This window comes from Caloenas nicobarica, chromosome 12, assembly GCF_036013445.1.
Source record: "Caloenas nicobarica isolate bCalNic1 chromosome 12, bCalNic1.hap1, whole genome shotgun sequence".
Taxonomy (NCBI): domain Eukaryota; kingdom Metazoa; phylum Chordata; class Aves; order Columbiformes; family Columbidae; genus Caloenas; species Caloenas nicobarica.
In genome coordinates this window covers 19,531,641-19,549,066 of record NC_088256.1, presented here as the reverse complement: position 1 = coordinate 19,549,066, position 17,426 = coordinate 19,531,641, and the positions used below count along the sequence as shown (strand labels likewise).

General features: G+C 49.3%; 1 protein-coding gene across 2 annotated transcripts in view; it reads left to right on the top strand.

Annotated features, from left to right (window-relative positions):
* The first annotated feature begins 496 nt into the window (after nt 1-496).
* The window catches only part of LOC135993381 (gamma-aminobutyric acid receptor subunit beta-4), a 73,786-nt gene continuing 56,856 nt past the window's right edge, over nt 497-17,426 (top strand). For both annotated transcript variants that reach the window (XM_065643205.1, XM_065643204.1), the window contains exons 1-2: nt 497-576; nt 4,599-4,687. In XM_065643205.1, the coding sequence (XP_065499277.1) occupies nt 497-576; nt 4,599-4,687 (169 nt within the window). The remainder of the gene's footprint in view (nt 577-4,598; nt 4,688-17,426) is intronic.

Below are 17,426 nucleotides of genomic sequence, written 5' to 3'. Positions count from 1 at the left end.
GCAGGAGCCATGCAACATCTGCAGAACTGGATGGCAAAAGAGCAGGAGGAAAAATAATCCAAGTGGAGTGCTCAGGGGGACACTGAGTTCTTTTTTTTTTCTTTTTCTTTTTTTTTTTTTTTTAATTCTTCTTCTCCTTCTTCTGCATACCTGTGAGATTCGATTTCACATTTTGCTGAGCCCATTTGGGGGCATTTTATTTTTCTTTCTCTTGGGATTTTATCCATTGCCAGAGGATGTCTCTTGTTGAGAGGATGCTGAAAGGAAGAAGAAACGAATTCTTTGACTGGCACTGAAGGAGGGGGGGGGGATATTTTTCCCCCACATTTTAATTTTTTTTTCCATTATTCTTTTTCTCTAGGAAATCATTAACTGGGGGGGTTGGTTTCTTTTTTCCCTCCCCCCCCCCCCTTTTTTTTGGAGGGGGATTTCAGAAGATCCATCCTTCTTTCCCCTCCCCTCCAAAGATCTTTTTTCATCCTTCGTCTTTGTGGAAATGTGGACATTTCAGGCAGACAGATTGAGTGGAATTGTCTCTGCTTTAGCAGCTCTTTGTCTCGCCTGCTGTGCGCAAAGGTAAGAATCGCGATCTTAGCCTGCAGGGGCAGGGGGCTGATACAGGCTTGGTTTGTTTTTGTATGGGATTTTCCCCATTGATCCGTATATGGGAAAGGGGAGTTTTTGTGTTTTGTTCTTTTTGTTGTTGTTTTTTTTTTAATTATTATTATTTTTTTCCCCCAAATTGCTTCCCGTGCTGCCTGCTGTTGTTATTTCCCAGTCTGTGTCATTTTGAGGGGAGGAGGGATGCTCATACATGAGATGTGGAGCAGAAGCAGCCCACCTCACAGCCCACTTGCAGCGCGTCCCCCCCACCCCGTTCCCGTCCTCCCGCCGTACACGACCTGGGGGAAAATGACAAAATGAAGCGTTTTGCTGGGGAACGTGGTGTCCATAGGAGCTGAGGGAGGGTATGGCACCGGGCTGCGTGCATAAGCACTCTGGCACAGGGCCGGCTTGGCTGTGCCTGTGTCTGCACACACACACACAGAGCACACACGCAGCCACGCTCACATCCAAGGGTTCTGTGCCTGTACCAAAGCCCCGGCTCTGCGGTGCATGGGAGGCAAAGCCTGCGTCTGTGCCTCCACGCAGATTTATGGCGTTCGACATGATCATCTGTGGGTACTGTCCGTTCAGATACATCTCTGCATGAGCGCATTCATCCGTGCCCGTTTGGGTGCCCACACGTGTGTCTCACAACACACCTACAGAGCACAGCATGCTTCACCTGCTCTGCGTGTAGCCATGTCAATGTTTGCGCTAATACCCTGCGCGCTAAAGCTGCAGCTATTCCCGGTGTGTGTCTTGAGCACCAGGAGAAAACCAAACAGCTGGAGGTTCAGGCACCCATCCAGCCTGGACAAGGTGTACAGAGCACACCTGTTTGCTCCAACACACGCGTTTATCTGGTGCCTTCACACCCAGGAGTAGCGCTGCCTACGCCTCCTCACTCTCCCTTCTCACACATGCAGGCAGGTGGGTTTGTACCTCTGTGCTGCCAGCGTGCACGAAGTCTGCTGGGGAGGGGGTGCTGTGGCATTTCCTTGCTCAGCCGTGAACACTGAACATGCAGGTCCCTGCACAGCCTTGCAGATCTGTATATACAAAGATTTATGTTCCCATAGTTATAAACATGCACATGCGCAGATTCATGCCCACCTTACCCACACCATTCATGCATGGTTCCGCTGTGTATGGACACATACACAGGCACGCTTAGAAGCAGCGTCCAAGCAAATGTGTAAAGAGCAATGCCCATATCAAAAGCCTGTGCTCAGATGTGTCCTTGCATGTGTGTTTATATTTGCTTATGGACTGATATTCACCTATAATCTGCATGTATATTAGTGCACACCTTGGAGATAAAACACTCTCCCGTGTGCACTTGCCTTCAGCTACTCCCACACAACCCAGCCAGCAGCATGGTGCACATATATGTAGAGGTTTGGCTGCAAGTATACATGTATATGCAAAGCACATGCACACCCACACAAAGTCAGGAACACAGTATTCAAAAATTCAGTTCACAGGCTGGATGTACGTGCTCCCTAAGCGAATGCAGACCCACATTTGCCAGGAATAGCACTTACATGCAGCTGCTCGCCCACAGCTGGGAAAATGCACAACTTGCCTGTTCAGCAGGAAGGACGTGGCTTTTTGGATCAAAAGGAGCACTGAGAGGCAAGAAACCTTGCCCTTAACCATGATGCCAGTTTATACCCTCACTGGGCCAACTTGTAGCTGATGAGGAGGAAAGAGCCCCTACATCCCCTTCTCACTCTACCCCTTTCTGCAGGGCCCCTGGCACATTGGTTACTGTCTCTGCCTCACTTTCCTTGCCTATATTAAGGAGGTAACACTGCTTCCTGAGTTGATGTGCTGTGTGAAGGTAAACAGAAGTGTTTAAATCCCTTGAGAAATACATAGTGTCTATACAATGAATATGGAAATCTATGAATATGGAAATCTGTGTACCTAGGAATGACTGGCTAGTGACAAACAAATGCACACTATCAGTCCACAGTGAGCAGATATACATAAGCATGTTGCAAACCCTGACATACCTGCATGGAAATCCACAGGTGTAAGCAGACCTTACAAGCCTAGACACAGTGTTGTGAAAATGTCCACCCGTGCACAGCTCTCTGGCCTTTTTACAGTAATAAAAGCAATGCAATAAAGAGCTGTACCCCTCTAAGGTGCATGCTCAGGAACGCAGCTCAGACACCTTGCCCCCCAAGCACAAGTGCTGAATGGTTTGTCTGTGCACCAAATCTGGGCCTGGGAAGCATGCTGTCTCACATTTGTACATCTATGTTCGGCTGAGAAATCCCTGCACATAGGCAGGCTGTGCATCCAGAGCCTTAACGCATGCCCAGACTCCCCAGTGGTCCCACATGCCTCCACCCACACCTGTACAGATAATCTGGGCCCTTGGGAACCCAGTCTCGGGCACCCACAAATGCCTGTTTCTGTGCTCCTGCATACATCGTGCCCACAGCTCAGTGTCTCATCATAACGCAATGGAGCAAGTTCTGCACACGCAGTCACCTACACACAGACTTGGGTTGTTTGTGCACGTAAAACAGCTGTACCCTTAGGCTCCAGCGCTTTCATGTGTTTGCGTGTCTGTGTGCGCAGGCAGGGAGTCTGTACATCCCCTGTACAATCAGGAGAGCACGCATGTCTGTCTGCATGTGTGTCTGCATACAGACATGTCAGTGCAAAGCCAAGTGGCCAGCGAGGCATGGGGCTGGCTGGCAGAGGTAGTGCTATGGAGCAGCTTTCCAGCTTGACTTGGATGAATGTGGGAGGCGGTGTTGACAGGGAGACATGCTGTTGTGGTGGGTGACTGCAAAGAGCAGCAGTTGTCACTGACAGGGTCCCTATTCTCATGCAAAGCAGAGGACGAGGGAGGCACAGAGGCTGGGTATTCAGGCAGAAAACCTAGATACTCCGCAACACTGAATAGGTTCAATATTTTTAGCTTTCTCTGCTTTCTGGTTTCGCACCTTCACTTTGGCTCTTGGGCTGTTTTTAGAGGGAGCTCCTTTCTTGCTGAAATGGCTGGAGGAGCTGGATCAGTGTTAGGGAGGACGGCTGCCTGCCCTGTGTGCAAGTCAGAGGGCTGGAAGGGAAAGGATTGCTGCCCTGGCACACAGAGGGAAAGATGGACTCTCCTTCCCTGTCTCTGTCTCCTGATTCACGTTGCTAAGAAGTCGTGGTGATGCTGAGTGACAGAAAATAAATTTTTGCATGCCAAAGATCAGCTGTATAGTGAGGCCACAGGACAAAAGGAGCCTTATTTTTTCCTTTACTACAACAATATGAAGAAATACCTGGGTGCGCTGAGAAGCAGAGGTTGCATGGGAGTATGTGACAGTGCAGGGGGCCTGCTGGGGGGAGCTTGTGTAGTGGGGACCTCAGTGCGTGACAAGTCCGTGTTATGCAGTGTGAGACCAGGGACAAGTGTCCAGCGTGGCAGGGGAAGGGAAGCGAGCCCTGCAAGAGACTGCAGCCACCCTGTGCATGGCTTGGTGGAACAGAAAGGACAGTTCCTGCCTTTGTGTGTGTGTGCACCCACCTACAGGCAGCACACAGTGAGGCGCCCTGAGTGTGTGGGTTGGTGGCCAGGGAGAACGTGTGTGGTGAGCAGTGCCCACAATGAGGCGTGTGGGACCACTGGGATGCAGACATACATCACTCGGGATCACGGGCGTATGGAGTTTGGGGTACCCAGGAGTCAGGGTGAGCCACAGAAGAGGAGCCAAAATACCTGCTGAGACTCCAGTGCCGCCCCCCAGGACAGCTTAGGACTTTGTGGGTTTTGTGTGCAGGTCAGGCGCCAAGAGCTGTGCCAGGGACAGAAAATATGAGTGAGAAACAAAATGGGGGAGCTCTGCCTATGACTAGGGTGTCTGTAGCACACGCAGGTGCTTTGGCGTAGGGATGCTGTGGTGGTGCTGCCTGGCCAGGACCCCCACCCACATAGCCGATGGCACACAAGATGACGAGGACTCTCTTCTTTTGTCTTTCAGCCCATCCACTGGCAATATTTCTGTGGTGAAAGAGATTGTGGACAAACTGCTGAAGGGCTATGACGTCCGCCTCAGGCCTGACTTTGGAGGTATGGTGGCGGCCGGTATGGGGAGCAGAGCACGGGGGCTGTTGTGTGTCTGTGCTGCTGGCTTGGCCGCCCGCAGCACACACTGACCTTGTGAAATGCTCCCATCTGACATCTCCTGCCCTCCGCTGTTTGCTAGCTCTCATCTCCTTCTTGCTTCCTCCCTCACATTCTTTCTTGCTTCCTGTTTTTTCTCCTTCTCTCACTGTCTCCTCTCCCCCCATCATCACCCATTTCTGCAGGTAGCTGGGTTGTCCATGGTGTGGTGTTTCTGGGCATGTTTTGCTGGGACAGAGACACTCTGCTTTTCCTCTGCTCCAAACTTTCCTCCGTCACAGACAAAAGGTCATCCCTCCTCCACTTCTGTTGGCAGTGCCAGATATTTTAGCTCTTTACCCTGCAGAGGTTTGGGGTGATCGTTGGCAGGGCTGTTGGCTGGGCTGCTGGGCTGCTCCCTGGGCAACAATACGGGATAAATATTCCCTGGGGAGCTGGTGGTGTGGCTGCTGTTCAGTAGGAGACACAAGGATCTGCAATTCTTCTGTTGTGTCCTGTCCTGTGAGCAAAAAGGAGAATGGGAAGGGCCTTCTCTTTCTCATCCTGGTGGATACATAATACAAAATAATCCTTGGGTACTGTCGTTCTCCAGGGTACTGTTGAAGTCCATTTGTTGGAGAGGAGCAGGCAGGGGAGAACCACAGCTGATTGCACAGGGAGGGGGATTTGGAGGACTTCTGGCTTCAGCCTGCCAAGCTTGGCTGTTTTCAGTCTTTTCTGGGAAATGCTATTTCCTCCTCATGAGGGAGATGTGTGGGATTGGAGGATCTTCAGCCTGCAGGAGGACAGGAACCACATCAAGATGTTCTTCTGCAGATGACTGCTGGGAAGCAGATTCATGCTTGTGCTCTCGAGGGGAAGAGACGCCAGGGCCAATTCCATGGTGATGCAAGGGAGGAGTTTTCTCCCAAGGGCTTGATCCAGTGTTCCTCGAAGTTGGGGATGGGGGAATATCCCCACTGATTTAATCTGGTTTTGAAGTCACCCCGGTGTATTCCAGTTTCCCATGACCCCATGAACAAACTTGTCTCTCCCTGAAAGCTCAGATTTCCCTGCATCTCACCCAAACCTGCCCCCATCCACCTGCCCTTCAGATCTGCTTTGGAAGGGCTTGCAGAGCTCTACAAGAAAACAGGGATTCCCCTCCTCTCCCTGCTCTCCTTTGAACATGGACTGTGGCTGGATTTGATTTAAAGGCTTTGTCTGGGAAACACGAAATGTCCCTATTAGCTGACCAGCTCAAATCACAGGAATTGGTGCAGTCACATTTTATGAGGAGGAGAACTGCAGAGATGACATAAAAACTGCAAGAAAACCATCTTGTAAGCCATCGAGATGATTATGATACAGTAAAACAGTAGGCGATCTGACTCCGCGGAGGCACAGAGCAGAAGGGTGGTGCGAGTAACTGGGGCTGGAGGTCCAGCGTCCCAGGTCCATTCCACAGCCTGTGCGCTCTGATGACAGGTCCCCAGGTCATCCAGCCACCCCCCAGGACATGGGCCACCCCTTCCTTCAGTCTGGGCAAGGCAGCACGGGGCTCAGCGCCGGCGGTGCTGCTGACCCTGCCAGGTATGTGTGGTGCATGGGCTGGTCTCAGCAGGCACTGCGTCCTTCCTGACTGTAAAATGGATGGTTTTGGGCAACCGTTACATTTTATTTAATTTTATTCTGAATTCCCAAAGTACAAACTGCATTTTCCCTCACTCAAGCAGAGAAATAGAAAGACTATGGTAACTTCCTTTCCTGCACTCATCTCGCTGTTGTTTTTCACCCTTTCTTGTCCTTCCCTTTGTTTGTGAGTGCAAAGTCCAGGCTGGCAGCACCAGTGACCATGCCTTTGGTGCTTAGTGTGCAGGGATGCCCTAACTCTCAGCATGTCTGACCCCCTCTCCCTGAGGATAACCTTATCGGGACAAAGTTGCCCCTGCAGCATTTACAGTTGAGGGAAGGGTGGGCGGACAGGTGAGCCTGAAAGCTGGAGATCATTAGCATTACAAACCCAGGGGAATGAGGTGGAAGTTTTCTTGCTCCACTGCTGTCTCTAGACCTTACCCATTCTCTGAGATTTTGGGCCAAATCCATTGCTAGGAGAAATCCAGTGGCATCATGTCAAGATGGGTCTAATGCTTTGTGGATTCTAGTTCATCCATAGCCTTGTTGTGGGGAGGGTGAAGTTTCCCAATAAGTTGTGTGCAGCTGAAAAAGGGACATTTTGGGCAAAGCCCTGGAACCTGTGTTTATACAGACCTGCTATGTCTCAAGGACGTGTGGGACTGGACTGAACCCCAGGCCCAGCAACCTGAGGATGGGCTGTTCTCCAGGACACAGCCCTGCAGCCTCCCTCGTGCTCCACCTGGACCATCCTGCCACCCCTCAGCTGCCTTCCAGCTGGGCAAGATGGGTGTAAGCCATCCCTCTTCACCCACTTGTGCTCTCATCCCGGGGAGAACAGTCAGGGTGAGCTATGAATGTCCAAGACGGCATCTTAGAGGGGTGGCAGGTCCTGCTTGGAGCGATGTTCCCTGGAGGAATGGCATGGGGCTGTCTCAGGACTGGCCCTGCAGTGACTGAGGGTTCTGGCTGGACAGGCAGCTGCCTGCACAAGGAGAGGAGAGGACTGAAGCAAAGCAGCTACCACTCAGTAGCCTGTGAGCCAGGCTGAGCTGCTCCAGTGAGCACCTCTATAAGCCAGAGCTCTTGGCCTTCTGCAGCTCAAGAATGAGGGCATCGAGGGCAGAAAGGTTAGAGCAGCCAGTGATGGGCACTCCAGAGGTGCAGGCAGAGAAAGGTCCTTCTCAGACATATTCCCATGTGAGAAATGCAACCCACAAAAGCAAGAAACCAGGCTGCCATCCCTTCCTGTCTTCTCTGCTCTTTTGCTGCTTGCTTTCCCCATATCTTCCTCCTACAGGAGTGTTGTTTCCTTCTTGCCATCTTCCCCCCACATCAGTGCCTGGTGGCAATCACCCCTGCACTGTCCACTGAGGGCAAGGTGCCACCTCCGTGTCCTGGGGTGCCTCCTCCACACACCCAGGGTTGCTGCCCACAGAGCAGGAGGGAGCTGGGGACCTTTGGGTGTAGAGGTACTGGAAGAGCCTGTTCCCATGTACCATTTGTGCTCCTTAGCCTGGCGAGGCAGATCTCGCACCTCACAACATTGCTAAAAGAACCAGTACTTCCATGGCACAGCAGCCCCAGGCTGCCTTCCTCATTTTAGCACCCCCACCATCCCCAGGATGTGGTGCTTCAATGGCTCCAAATGCATCTCCGGGCTCCCCAGTCCTCTTTTTCTTGAGAGAGAAAGAGAACTCCGACTAATGCCAAAAGGAGGACAGGCCTGCTGGGGATTGCAGTTCACTTTTTAATTTTGAGATGCCTCGTTAGCTCTGGGCCGAGCTGAGTGGCTGAGAAGCATCAGCCACTCGCTCTCCTCCCCTCTCCCCCACCCCCTTGGAAACCCATCAGGCCGATGAGCAGGTCGGCTCTCAGGGGTGATGCTGTGGCAATGACTGTGACGTGCTCATCTGGGGAGCTGGGCTGAATGGGGGGACACATGGGAGAAAGGGGGAAAGTTGGAGCCATGTGGAGGTGGTGGAAAAATCTGGGAGCAACTCCTCCAGAAAACCACCCTGGCTCAGCGGAGGAAGCCCAAGGTGTTCAAGCACCAGGCGAGGTGAAGTGAAGGGGCTGGCGTTGAAGGACCAACAAGTACATCAGTCCTTGGGGCACAGGTGGTAAACCCTGCTAGCCTGGGGAGCCCTGGACAGTTCCCTCTTACTTCACAGCCACAGTTCTTCAAGCCCTAGAGTGGCACAGCATCTTGGAGAGATGTGGGACAGTGGCAGGGTGTGACATGCAGGGACCAATCTTCATGGGCTGAGCAAGGACGTGGCCTGGAACTGAAAGGACAGGGAGCTCTTTGCAAAGCAGCTCTAAGGGGTTTGGCCAGGATTGTGTTGAGGATCTGGAACAGCCTTGGAGGAGTGATTTGCAGGGTGGGAGAAAGATCCAGCCAGGGCTCTTGGTCTGCTGCAGAGGGACATCTCTGTCATGGTGGTGCAAGATCAGCAACTATGCAGAGCAAGGTCTTTTGGCAGGGTCTGTTGGGGAGCCTGCTGAACTCTGGGGGAGCAGGGCACCATATCTCACAGGGATATCAAATCACAGGTAGGTGTCACCCAGCTGGCCCTGGCCTGGGGGATGGACAGTACGGGGGGCAATATTCAGTGGGTATATTGCAAGTACAATAATCACACCACAGTAAGGCAAACCGGATGCTCATGATTTAGGGCTGGATGAGTAGGCGATCCTGCAGATCAGGTCTGGGAAGCATTGCAGGGCCATAGGTCGGGGAGAGAGGGAGCTTTCAGAGCAGAACCCTTGTAAGTGCTTTTAGGTACTTAGTTTCAGAAGCAGTTCCAAGGAGAAGGAAAAAAAAAGAAAGAGAAAAAGAAAGAAAAAAAGAAAGCAGAGGAAGACTGTATTGCCCCAGGGTAGAGAAGGCAATGAAGGAATGGCAGGAGGATCCCACTTGAGCTCAGTGACTCAGCTGCTCTCTGTTGGTGCAACATTTACAGCCCAAAACTTTGCAAGACTTTCAAGCATATGGCTCTGCTTCCCAGGAGCGTATGGAAAGGGGACCCTTTATAGTTGCCCAGCGTCATTTACAGATCTTGTTAGCCAAAAGCAAGGTGAGAGCATTCTCTGCTCCTTGCCCCTGACCCGCCTAGAGTGCAGGGTTCTTACTGTTTCTCCTGGCTGGTGTGCACAGTGTCTGAAAATGCCTGCTAAAAAAGGAATGACCAGGAAGCCCTCAGGATTACGCAGTTAATCCTATGTTTCCATGCCTGTGGATCCAGCAGCTTTCCCTGCCCCATTTTTAAGGCAGGCTTCTCAAAGGGCAATTAGTGCTTAGGGGATGTTGGATTGAAACGAGCCTGTCCCCTGCTCCTCATCTGCTCTGCGGCATGGACCAGGCTTCCCAGCTCTCATCACCCTTGCTCAGTTTCAATCCCCTCCTTTGACACCCAAACCTCTCCTTAGCTGCAATATCTTGGCCTCCCTCCTTTCTCTCCCCTGCTTCTCCTGCCCTCAGCCCCTCTTTGCTCCATCGCTCCTGCACCATCTTTGGGACCCAGCCTGCCCCCTGTCCTGATTGTTCCCCAGCATTTCTTCTTCAAAGGCCACTCCAAATTCACCGAATCCGGGGATGAAATCTTCAGCCCTTTTCTGGGTAACAGCATCACTTGAAACCCAGAATTGTAAAAATAAATGATTGCTGATGCATAAAGTGTTGCAGTGAAGCATCGTCAGTAGTTCAGGGCTCCGAAACTGGCGGGGCTGGCAGGCTGAGCAGCTGCGTTGGCTGGTACGAATGCGGCAGGAGACAGAGGGGGGCCTGAACCCTGGCCCACCAGCCTTGTGTGGCTCAGAAACAGCTTGTCTTGGTGGTCCTGTAGTGGAAGGAATGAGAATTTGGTTTCTTATGTAGTCAAGGGTGGTGGTATTGTATATTGTTAAGGCTTCCTGAAAATGTCCCTGCTTTCCACTGCGTATAAGGTTCAGCCACAGTGGTTGTGTTTTTTCCATGCAGCTAGCTTGCTTTGACTTGTCAAAGGGCAGGGGGTAATTTTTCGGCAAAATGATTAACAAATTTCTGAGAACAAGCTGGGGGTATGTACATGCTGGATTTTTTTCTTCTCATAAAATGTTGGGGGGTGCAACTGGCTGCTCCTCCAGCAGGGCTGGCCCAGGTGCATGTGTAGCTGGCGGTTGCCTGGTGCTGCCAGCAACCCAGCTGGAGAAAGCGCTGCATCCCCATCATCTCCAGTGTGGGTGCAGCATCCCAGAGGGGTGGTGCTGCTGTGGGATGACCACAATGTGGGGCTGGGAATGGGGCAGCCCAGCAGTGGGGCGGGCGCTGGTCCTGGGCTGCCTGTGCTGGGGGCAGTAGGAGCTGCAAATGTGCCTTTCCAGGGTTTAGTCCTCAGCTCTTGAGATCTCTTCCCCTCCACTTCTGTGCAGAGATGTTTAAATCTCAAAGCAGCCAGATTCAATTTTCCCTACGCTTCTGAGATGCCTTGAGCCAACTCTTTTACACGCTTTTGGGGCAGGGAATTGAGACTCAGCAGGAAGGCATTCCTCTGCCAGGGCCATCTCCTTCACTGTCTGTAGGAGAAATTGCCCAAAGCTGGAGACAGGGTTAACCTGCAATGCTGCACTTCACAGAGCCTTACAACAGTGGAAAGTACCACCCCTCCTTCCCCGTACCCTCGCACCGCAGAGGAGCAGCTCTAAATTTGAAAGCAGAGGGGTGAAGATGGATCAGATTCGGAAAAGAAATAAATTGAGGCAGGAGAGGCAGGAGCTGCCTGAAGAGGTCTACAAAGCCCAGTGTCGCCCATGGCCAAAGAAAAGGTGGATATGCCTCCAGGGCTGCCAGTAGTCCCGCTTTCCATTCTGAGAAAAGAGTGTTAAGAAGAAGATGTTCTTGGTCAGTAAAACTGGCTGCAGCTGTGCAGCCCTCACTTCCTCCCCCATTTACATGACTTCTGGCTCCAGACCATGGGTCGCATCCTCTCTAGGGCTAATCCAGAAGGAAGATGACAACCTCCTGCTGTTGTGTCTTACTTCATTAACTGAAGTGGCAGGAAATGAAAGGATCCAGTCCTTCTTGGGACATATGTGGATGTTAACACATTGCCACATGATGGAATTTCTGTTTTTTTCACTTTGCTCTTTTTATGGGAAATACATGCTGTGAAAAGGACTTTGAGGCTGTAAAGTCAGATACTCAGGACTTTAGAAAGAATAGCATTGGGGTTTCTCCCTGGATTTATATTTGGTCCCCTTGTGAGGGTGCATCAGGAGGCAAGGTCCAACAGTTGCTTCCTCCTGAACACCTCTACAGAGCACACAAGAGATGCCATTTCCACATGAAGCTGATCTTTCTTTTCCCCTTCATTCAAGAGCGGGACAGGCTGGGACCATGACAGTGGGAACCAGCTGAGGTGGTCATAGCAGGTGATTAGGACAGACTTAGCCAGGCTAGAGTAAGATGTATGTCTGATGCAAAGCCTGGGACTGAGCAGGCAAAGACAGTCTTGGACTCCTGCTTTCTTGACTGCTCTATATTCAGCCCTGCTCACAACATAGAATTGGTTGTTTTTATAACTGTTGTACAGCATGAAAATATTTACACCTCTGCTCCAAGGAGTCAAAGGTATCCCCTGCTGTGGGGTGTCCAGCCAAAACACCTGCTTTACCAGAATACTTAGCAGCATTGTAGCCAGCACACTGCGTGTTCAAAGCACAGCTCCTCTTGATTTCAGCCACAGCTGCGAGCGCTCAGCCCCAATGCCCCGAGAGAGATACACAGAGTTCACAAAAACCTATGAGATATAGGTGACTTGCGTGGGAAGGAGCATGTAGGAACCCCCGTGACACATCCAGTCCTGGCGGACAGGACTCAGCTACACAAACATCTTTCCTTTCCTGGAGGCCTCCCCCTCACTCACTGCATGGCCATCAGCTGCTTCAGCAAATCAGGCAGGGACCTCACTGTCAGTGTTATCCTCTGATATGTAATCCTGCGTCATCCTCAGAGCAAATTCACTCTCTATCAAAAAAGGAAAAGAAATGAACAAGGATCCTGTGTGCAGTTTAACTAAGAACTGGCTCCGTAACTTCCATTTAGCAGTGGGCTTCCTTACGCCTAAATTTCATCCATTTTGTTTTCTCATGTTTTTGTTTTGGTTTGGTTTTGAGTTGAATAATATTTTAGAATATTAGACCAGTCCCTTCCTCCAGCATCACAGAGCCTGCGAACTTCTTGCTGCACGCTGAACAGGTTTGTGAATCCATCTGTGGCCTTATTATCCTCCTTCAGAGTCAGGAAGCTCTGCTATGGAGCAGTGGAGGGAGTTTTGGGTGGCGTGACAAAGACAACAACGAAGATGAGTTCCCCTGAGTCTCAGGCGAGTCAAGTTGGACTTGGGTTTCCAAGCAATCTGTGTGCCTGCCCTAGGGCTGTGTTTGGTAGTACCAGGCATTGTTTTCTGGATTTGGTATCCACTGGAGGACATGAAGTCTTGCTGTCATCCATTAAGCCAGGATCCGTTCACAGGAACTGGAGGAAACGGTTCCCATGTTTGTGCCAAAGCCCATGTCGGATAATGCATCCAGTTGCCCTCCTGCTTCCTTTTCACCCGTGGCTGGTGCAGCCTTTCCCTGCAGCTCTGCTCGGCCTCCGACACAGACGTTTTCCAGTGCTGCTGGATCTCGTCCATGGCAGGGCACTGTGGCTAGTGAAGGGTAGTGTGCTGTGGCTAGCGAGGAGCTCTGAGATATCTTTTGAAGATAAAGATGTCGTAAACATTTTAACAAAGCATTTATTCTGTGACTTTTTCCTCTTTCCTTAGTCATAGATTTTTTTATGACCAAATGCAATGCATTCAAGTTATTGATTAGTAGAATAATTCTAATGCTTCTTAATTAATTAACTGACTGAAAGTAGATTGTTGTTTATAGCCAGTCTGGAGGATGTTTGCCATCTCACCTAGATGCATCTTTCTCCTTGACTAACATCTACATAACACTCACCATTTCTGAGATTATTCCTGCCAGTAAACTTGCCTTTGAGGGACTGCCACTGAAAGCAAAATGTAAAAACAGTGTAAAACCCATTAGTACAAGTCCTTTTGATTACTCAAAATATATTCTCACAGCCCTAGAGCTGTTCGTCAGAGCAGCTTTACATATCTGCATTGTTCATTTCCTAAGACTCCCAATATCCCAGTTAGGCAGAAAAATATTTCTAACCCACATAGCACAAAACATAAAAGCCAAGGAATGTGCTGTCATTTTACTGCTACATGAAAGACAGACTGTGTGTGCATGTCACTTTTCTCACCTATGTCTTGTTCAAAGTAAAAAAAAGTTGGAGGCTACTAAAGTGTCAGGCTGAACTGATGTAAGATGGTTCTTCAGCAGTAGTGACAGCATTTGGTGCAGAAGTCTGTAAGATCCATTCTTGCAGATAGCCCTTGGTGGGGTTTGTTAAGTGTCTATTTATATCTTGATATTTCATGTGAAATATCATGCACTTGTTAAAACATGACTAGAAACATGGACAAGACAAATGATGTGCTTAATGATGGCATAAAGCCCATTAAAGGGATTCACATCAAATATGTGAGAAAGAGAAGTGTTGAATGGTGAAGCTCGATAGAAGGAACAGATCAGTCAAATAAACAGGTATTCTGGAGATCCAGTGGTTGATCCTGTTTCCATTAAATGGAAAGAAACAGAGCACTTTTCAGTCGACCCTTCCTCCCAGGCTGTAGGAGCATCACTGTTTGCTTTGAGCAGGGTATGAATTTCAGGCTGGTTTGGGGAACATTGATTATGCAGTTCCTATAGGCTATTCTTCTGGTTTTGGCATTTATCCTTAGTTCTGTGTCAGAGCTAAAATATCTTTTTCTTCTCTGATCTTTCCCCCATCCCCTTCCTGTTTCTCCTGCACTTTGCAGTCCTGCAGGAATAGTGCTGTTAAGTAATTGTGCACTTCTAGATGTCTGTGCTTCTGACAGGGGTGAGCCTCAGCCCAACCTACCGTAGCTTGAATTTCCCTCCCCAGACCTCAGGACCTCTTAGTTCAAGTCTGGGAGGGCTCTGAGTACAGTTATAGTTGGAAAAGAGCCTCTGTAAAAATTACATCTTGTTGTTCCATATTTATTCTCCCTCAGTGGTTTCCATGTCAAATTTGCTCAGTTTACCAGTCAAAACAAGATATTTCTACCTGCCAGCACTGCCAGCTCAGCCTGGGCTCTGGAAATCAAGCTGTGCTCTCTCTGCTCCGGACATCATCACCAGCCAAAAAGGATTCTCAAATCAGGGCTGAGCTGGATGTGATTTTCATTATGCACGGATATAATTTGTTCTCAGGTAGCGTTACAGGCTCTGTGTGACAGATAGCAGCAAGGCTCCTGTGCTATACAAACATTGACAAACAAATCTTCCCAACTACCTGTGGGAGGATGGATCACCGCTAGGTCCATATCTAGGGAACACCGAGAGGGGACAAGTTGTTGGGGATGACACAGAAAACCCGTGGTAGTACATGGAACAGCACTGGGAAGTTCTTCTTCCTGCTATTGCTCTTCATTCATGAGAACAGACCTGAGAACCTTCGGTGCTCAGGTCCACTGCTTGGCCACCAAACCATGACCTTTCCTTTGACTGTGGTAGCCTGTGAAATCCCCAAAGGGAACAGGCAGACGGGCCCACTTCTTGCTGCAGAGAAATGGAAGGGGTATAGTCATAGGAAGGGCTCTCGCATAGAATGGGCATTAATTTTGTTCACAAAGAGTTGCCCTTCTGGTGGTTGGAGCAGGAGGACACTCCTCACTGTCTTTTTCAGAAGAAATGAAATTTTGAAAATTTGATTATTGACAGAATATTTTAAAAAATTATACGTGGCAGATAATATATTCACTGTGTACAATCATGTCATGTAGTAGAAAAAGTAGGAAGGGTGTCCTGGTTATTGCACGAATTCCAACCTTCACTCTTCTTGTGCTTCTTTAATGAACGTCACCATGGGCTGTCAGCAAGAATGGACACCAGAGCTTTCCCTGTCCCAGTGCGAGACTCTGCTCTCTGAGCCTGCAGGGTCATTTCAGCCACTGAAAGCCGTAGTTGGCTTTTATCTACTGTGCACTCACCCTACCAAGAGCAATGACCCAGAAGCAATATGCCTTACTTGGTTTCTATGGCAGTCTATCGTCCCATGCTTGCATTTGGGACCAAGGCTCGTCAGTCAGGTAAGAGGTGAGAACACCAAACTGCCCCTTCCTCTTCCCTGGGTTGTAACGGCAGCTGCACAGCAGAACCAGGATGAGTGAGATCTTTTCAAACATATCTCAGCTACCCGGCAGCTTCCTGGTATTCTTCTTGCTCTTCTCTTATGCGTTGTCCACAGTGAGAAAATCCACAGCAGGTGACTTCACCAGGTTGGGGGAAACTTGCGTCACTTGGTTCTGGGGCTGCACTGGGCAGTTCAACATAAAGAAGAGGGCTCCCTATTCCAAGTGGCAAAGCTTGCGGCTGTCACATCAGGAGAGGAGGCCGCCCTGGTTACGGGTGGGATTTTACTGGTGGGACATTATTACCTGAAGAAGAAATCATCCTCCAGCTGGGGAGAAGGTCTGCGGGAAATCCCAGTCTGCTGGCCTCTGTGGAAGGGTCTCAGATAGGTAGAAAATTTTTGGAAGTGAGGGAGAGGGTAGGCTATGAGCTGAGTTTTTCTTATTATTCTCCTTTCATTGCAAAAATAGAACATCCATCACAAGTTCCCCTACACTACATGTTTTTCTTCCCTATTGCACACGAGCTCCTTGCTAGTATTTGAAGCTAGAGAAAAAAAAATTGATGAGTACTCAAGTTAATAATGCGTCATTATTATGTTGATGAATTGCTGGAGATGAATATATATGTAAAAGCTCTGCAAGATTCGCTCATCCATGCATCCTGAGTGAAAGCAATTATTTTGGTGAACAAATGGCAGTTAGTTCTATCTCAATAAAAGGTGCTGGGTGAAAGGTAACCTGGCAAATTTTGTCCTGCTGGATTTCCAGGACACTTTTGCAAATCAGTCATTACTGAAAGGATGGTAACACTAGCACAGGGGTCAATCTTTCGAAAGTGACCAACTTACAAACTTGAATTATTTTCTTCTTCCTACAAAACTCTTGCAATTCTCAGTCATCACTGAATTTTGTAAGATTTTCTCTGTCTTGAGAATTTCTCTGAGATTTTCTCTGTCAGAGACTGGAGAAAAAGCAGAACAAACTGAATAAGGCACATCCAAGAGACTCAGAAATGGGGAGATGAAAACATATAATCCCATGTATAACATTTGGAAAGGAGGAGGCTTGTTTGCATGTGTGCTTTTCTTCTCATGATTTCTAACTCAGACTCATGATTTTAATGTGAATGTCATGGTATTTTCAGGCCTGACTCACTCCTTTTTTTCAATACTTGCACTGTAAGTTGTCCTGACTGTCACTGAGCATAAGCCTTGGGCTCCTTGTGACCTAAAGCTCTGCCTCTGAGCTGAGCCAAAGGGCTTCGTGCCCTTCACAGGGTAAGGAAAGGACCAGGTGAGTGGCATAAGGAGATGGTGCTGGAAGGCATCTGAAATCAGCATTAACAAAAGCCCTACTAGTGGGCTCTATCAGGAAGGATAAGGTGGGCACCACCAAAGGGCTGTATGTCCTTGAAGGACTTGACAGAAGTAACAGAAAAGAGTGACCTCCTCTCCCTCGGACACCCCAGCCATTTACTTTGCACTGTCTTGAGAGATGAAGGGCCATGTCCAGCACTGTCAAAAAATCTTCTCATGGAAGTATGACAAGGGGGCCACAGCAGGGTTGTCCGCTGATGTCCCAGCCCTGATTTCAATATTTATGCAAGTTGGGCATGTCCTGTCCTGGCCATCTTGTTTCTTTTCTTTTTTTCCCTGCATGCTGTGCATGTCCAACTGGATTCAATCCAGGAGTTAGATGCTGTGGTGTCGTTTGAAGACAAGAGTCCATAAACAGCGATGAGGTGTGACTAACTTATTAAAAATTGGAAACAGGGCGAATAAAAAGAAAACACCTTCTTGTTGTCCCTTTGATAA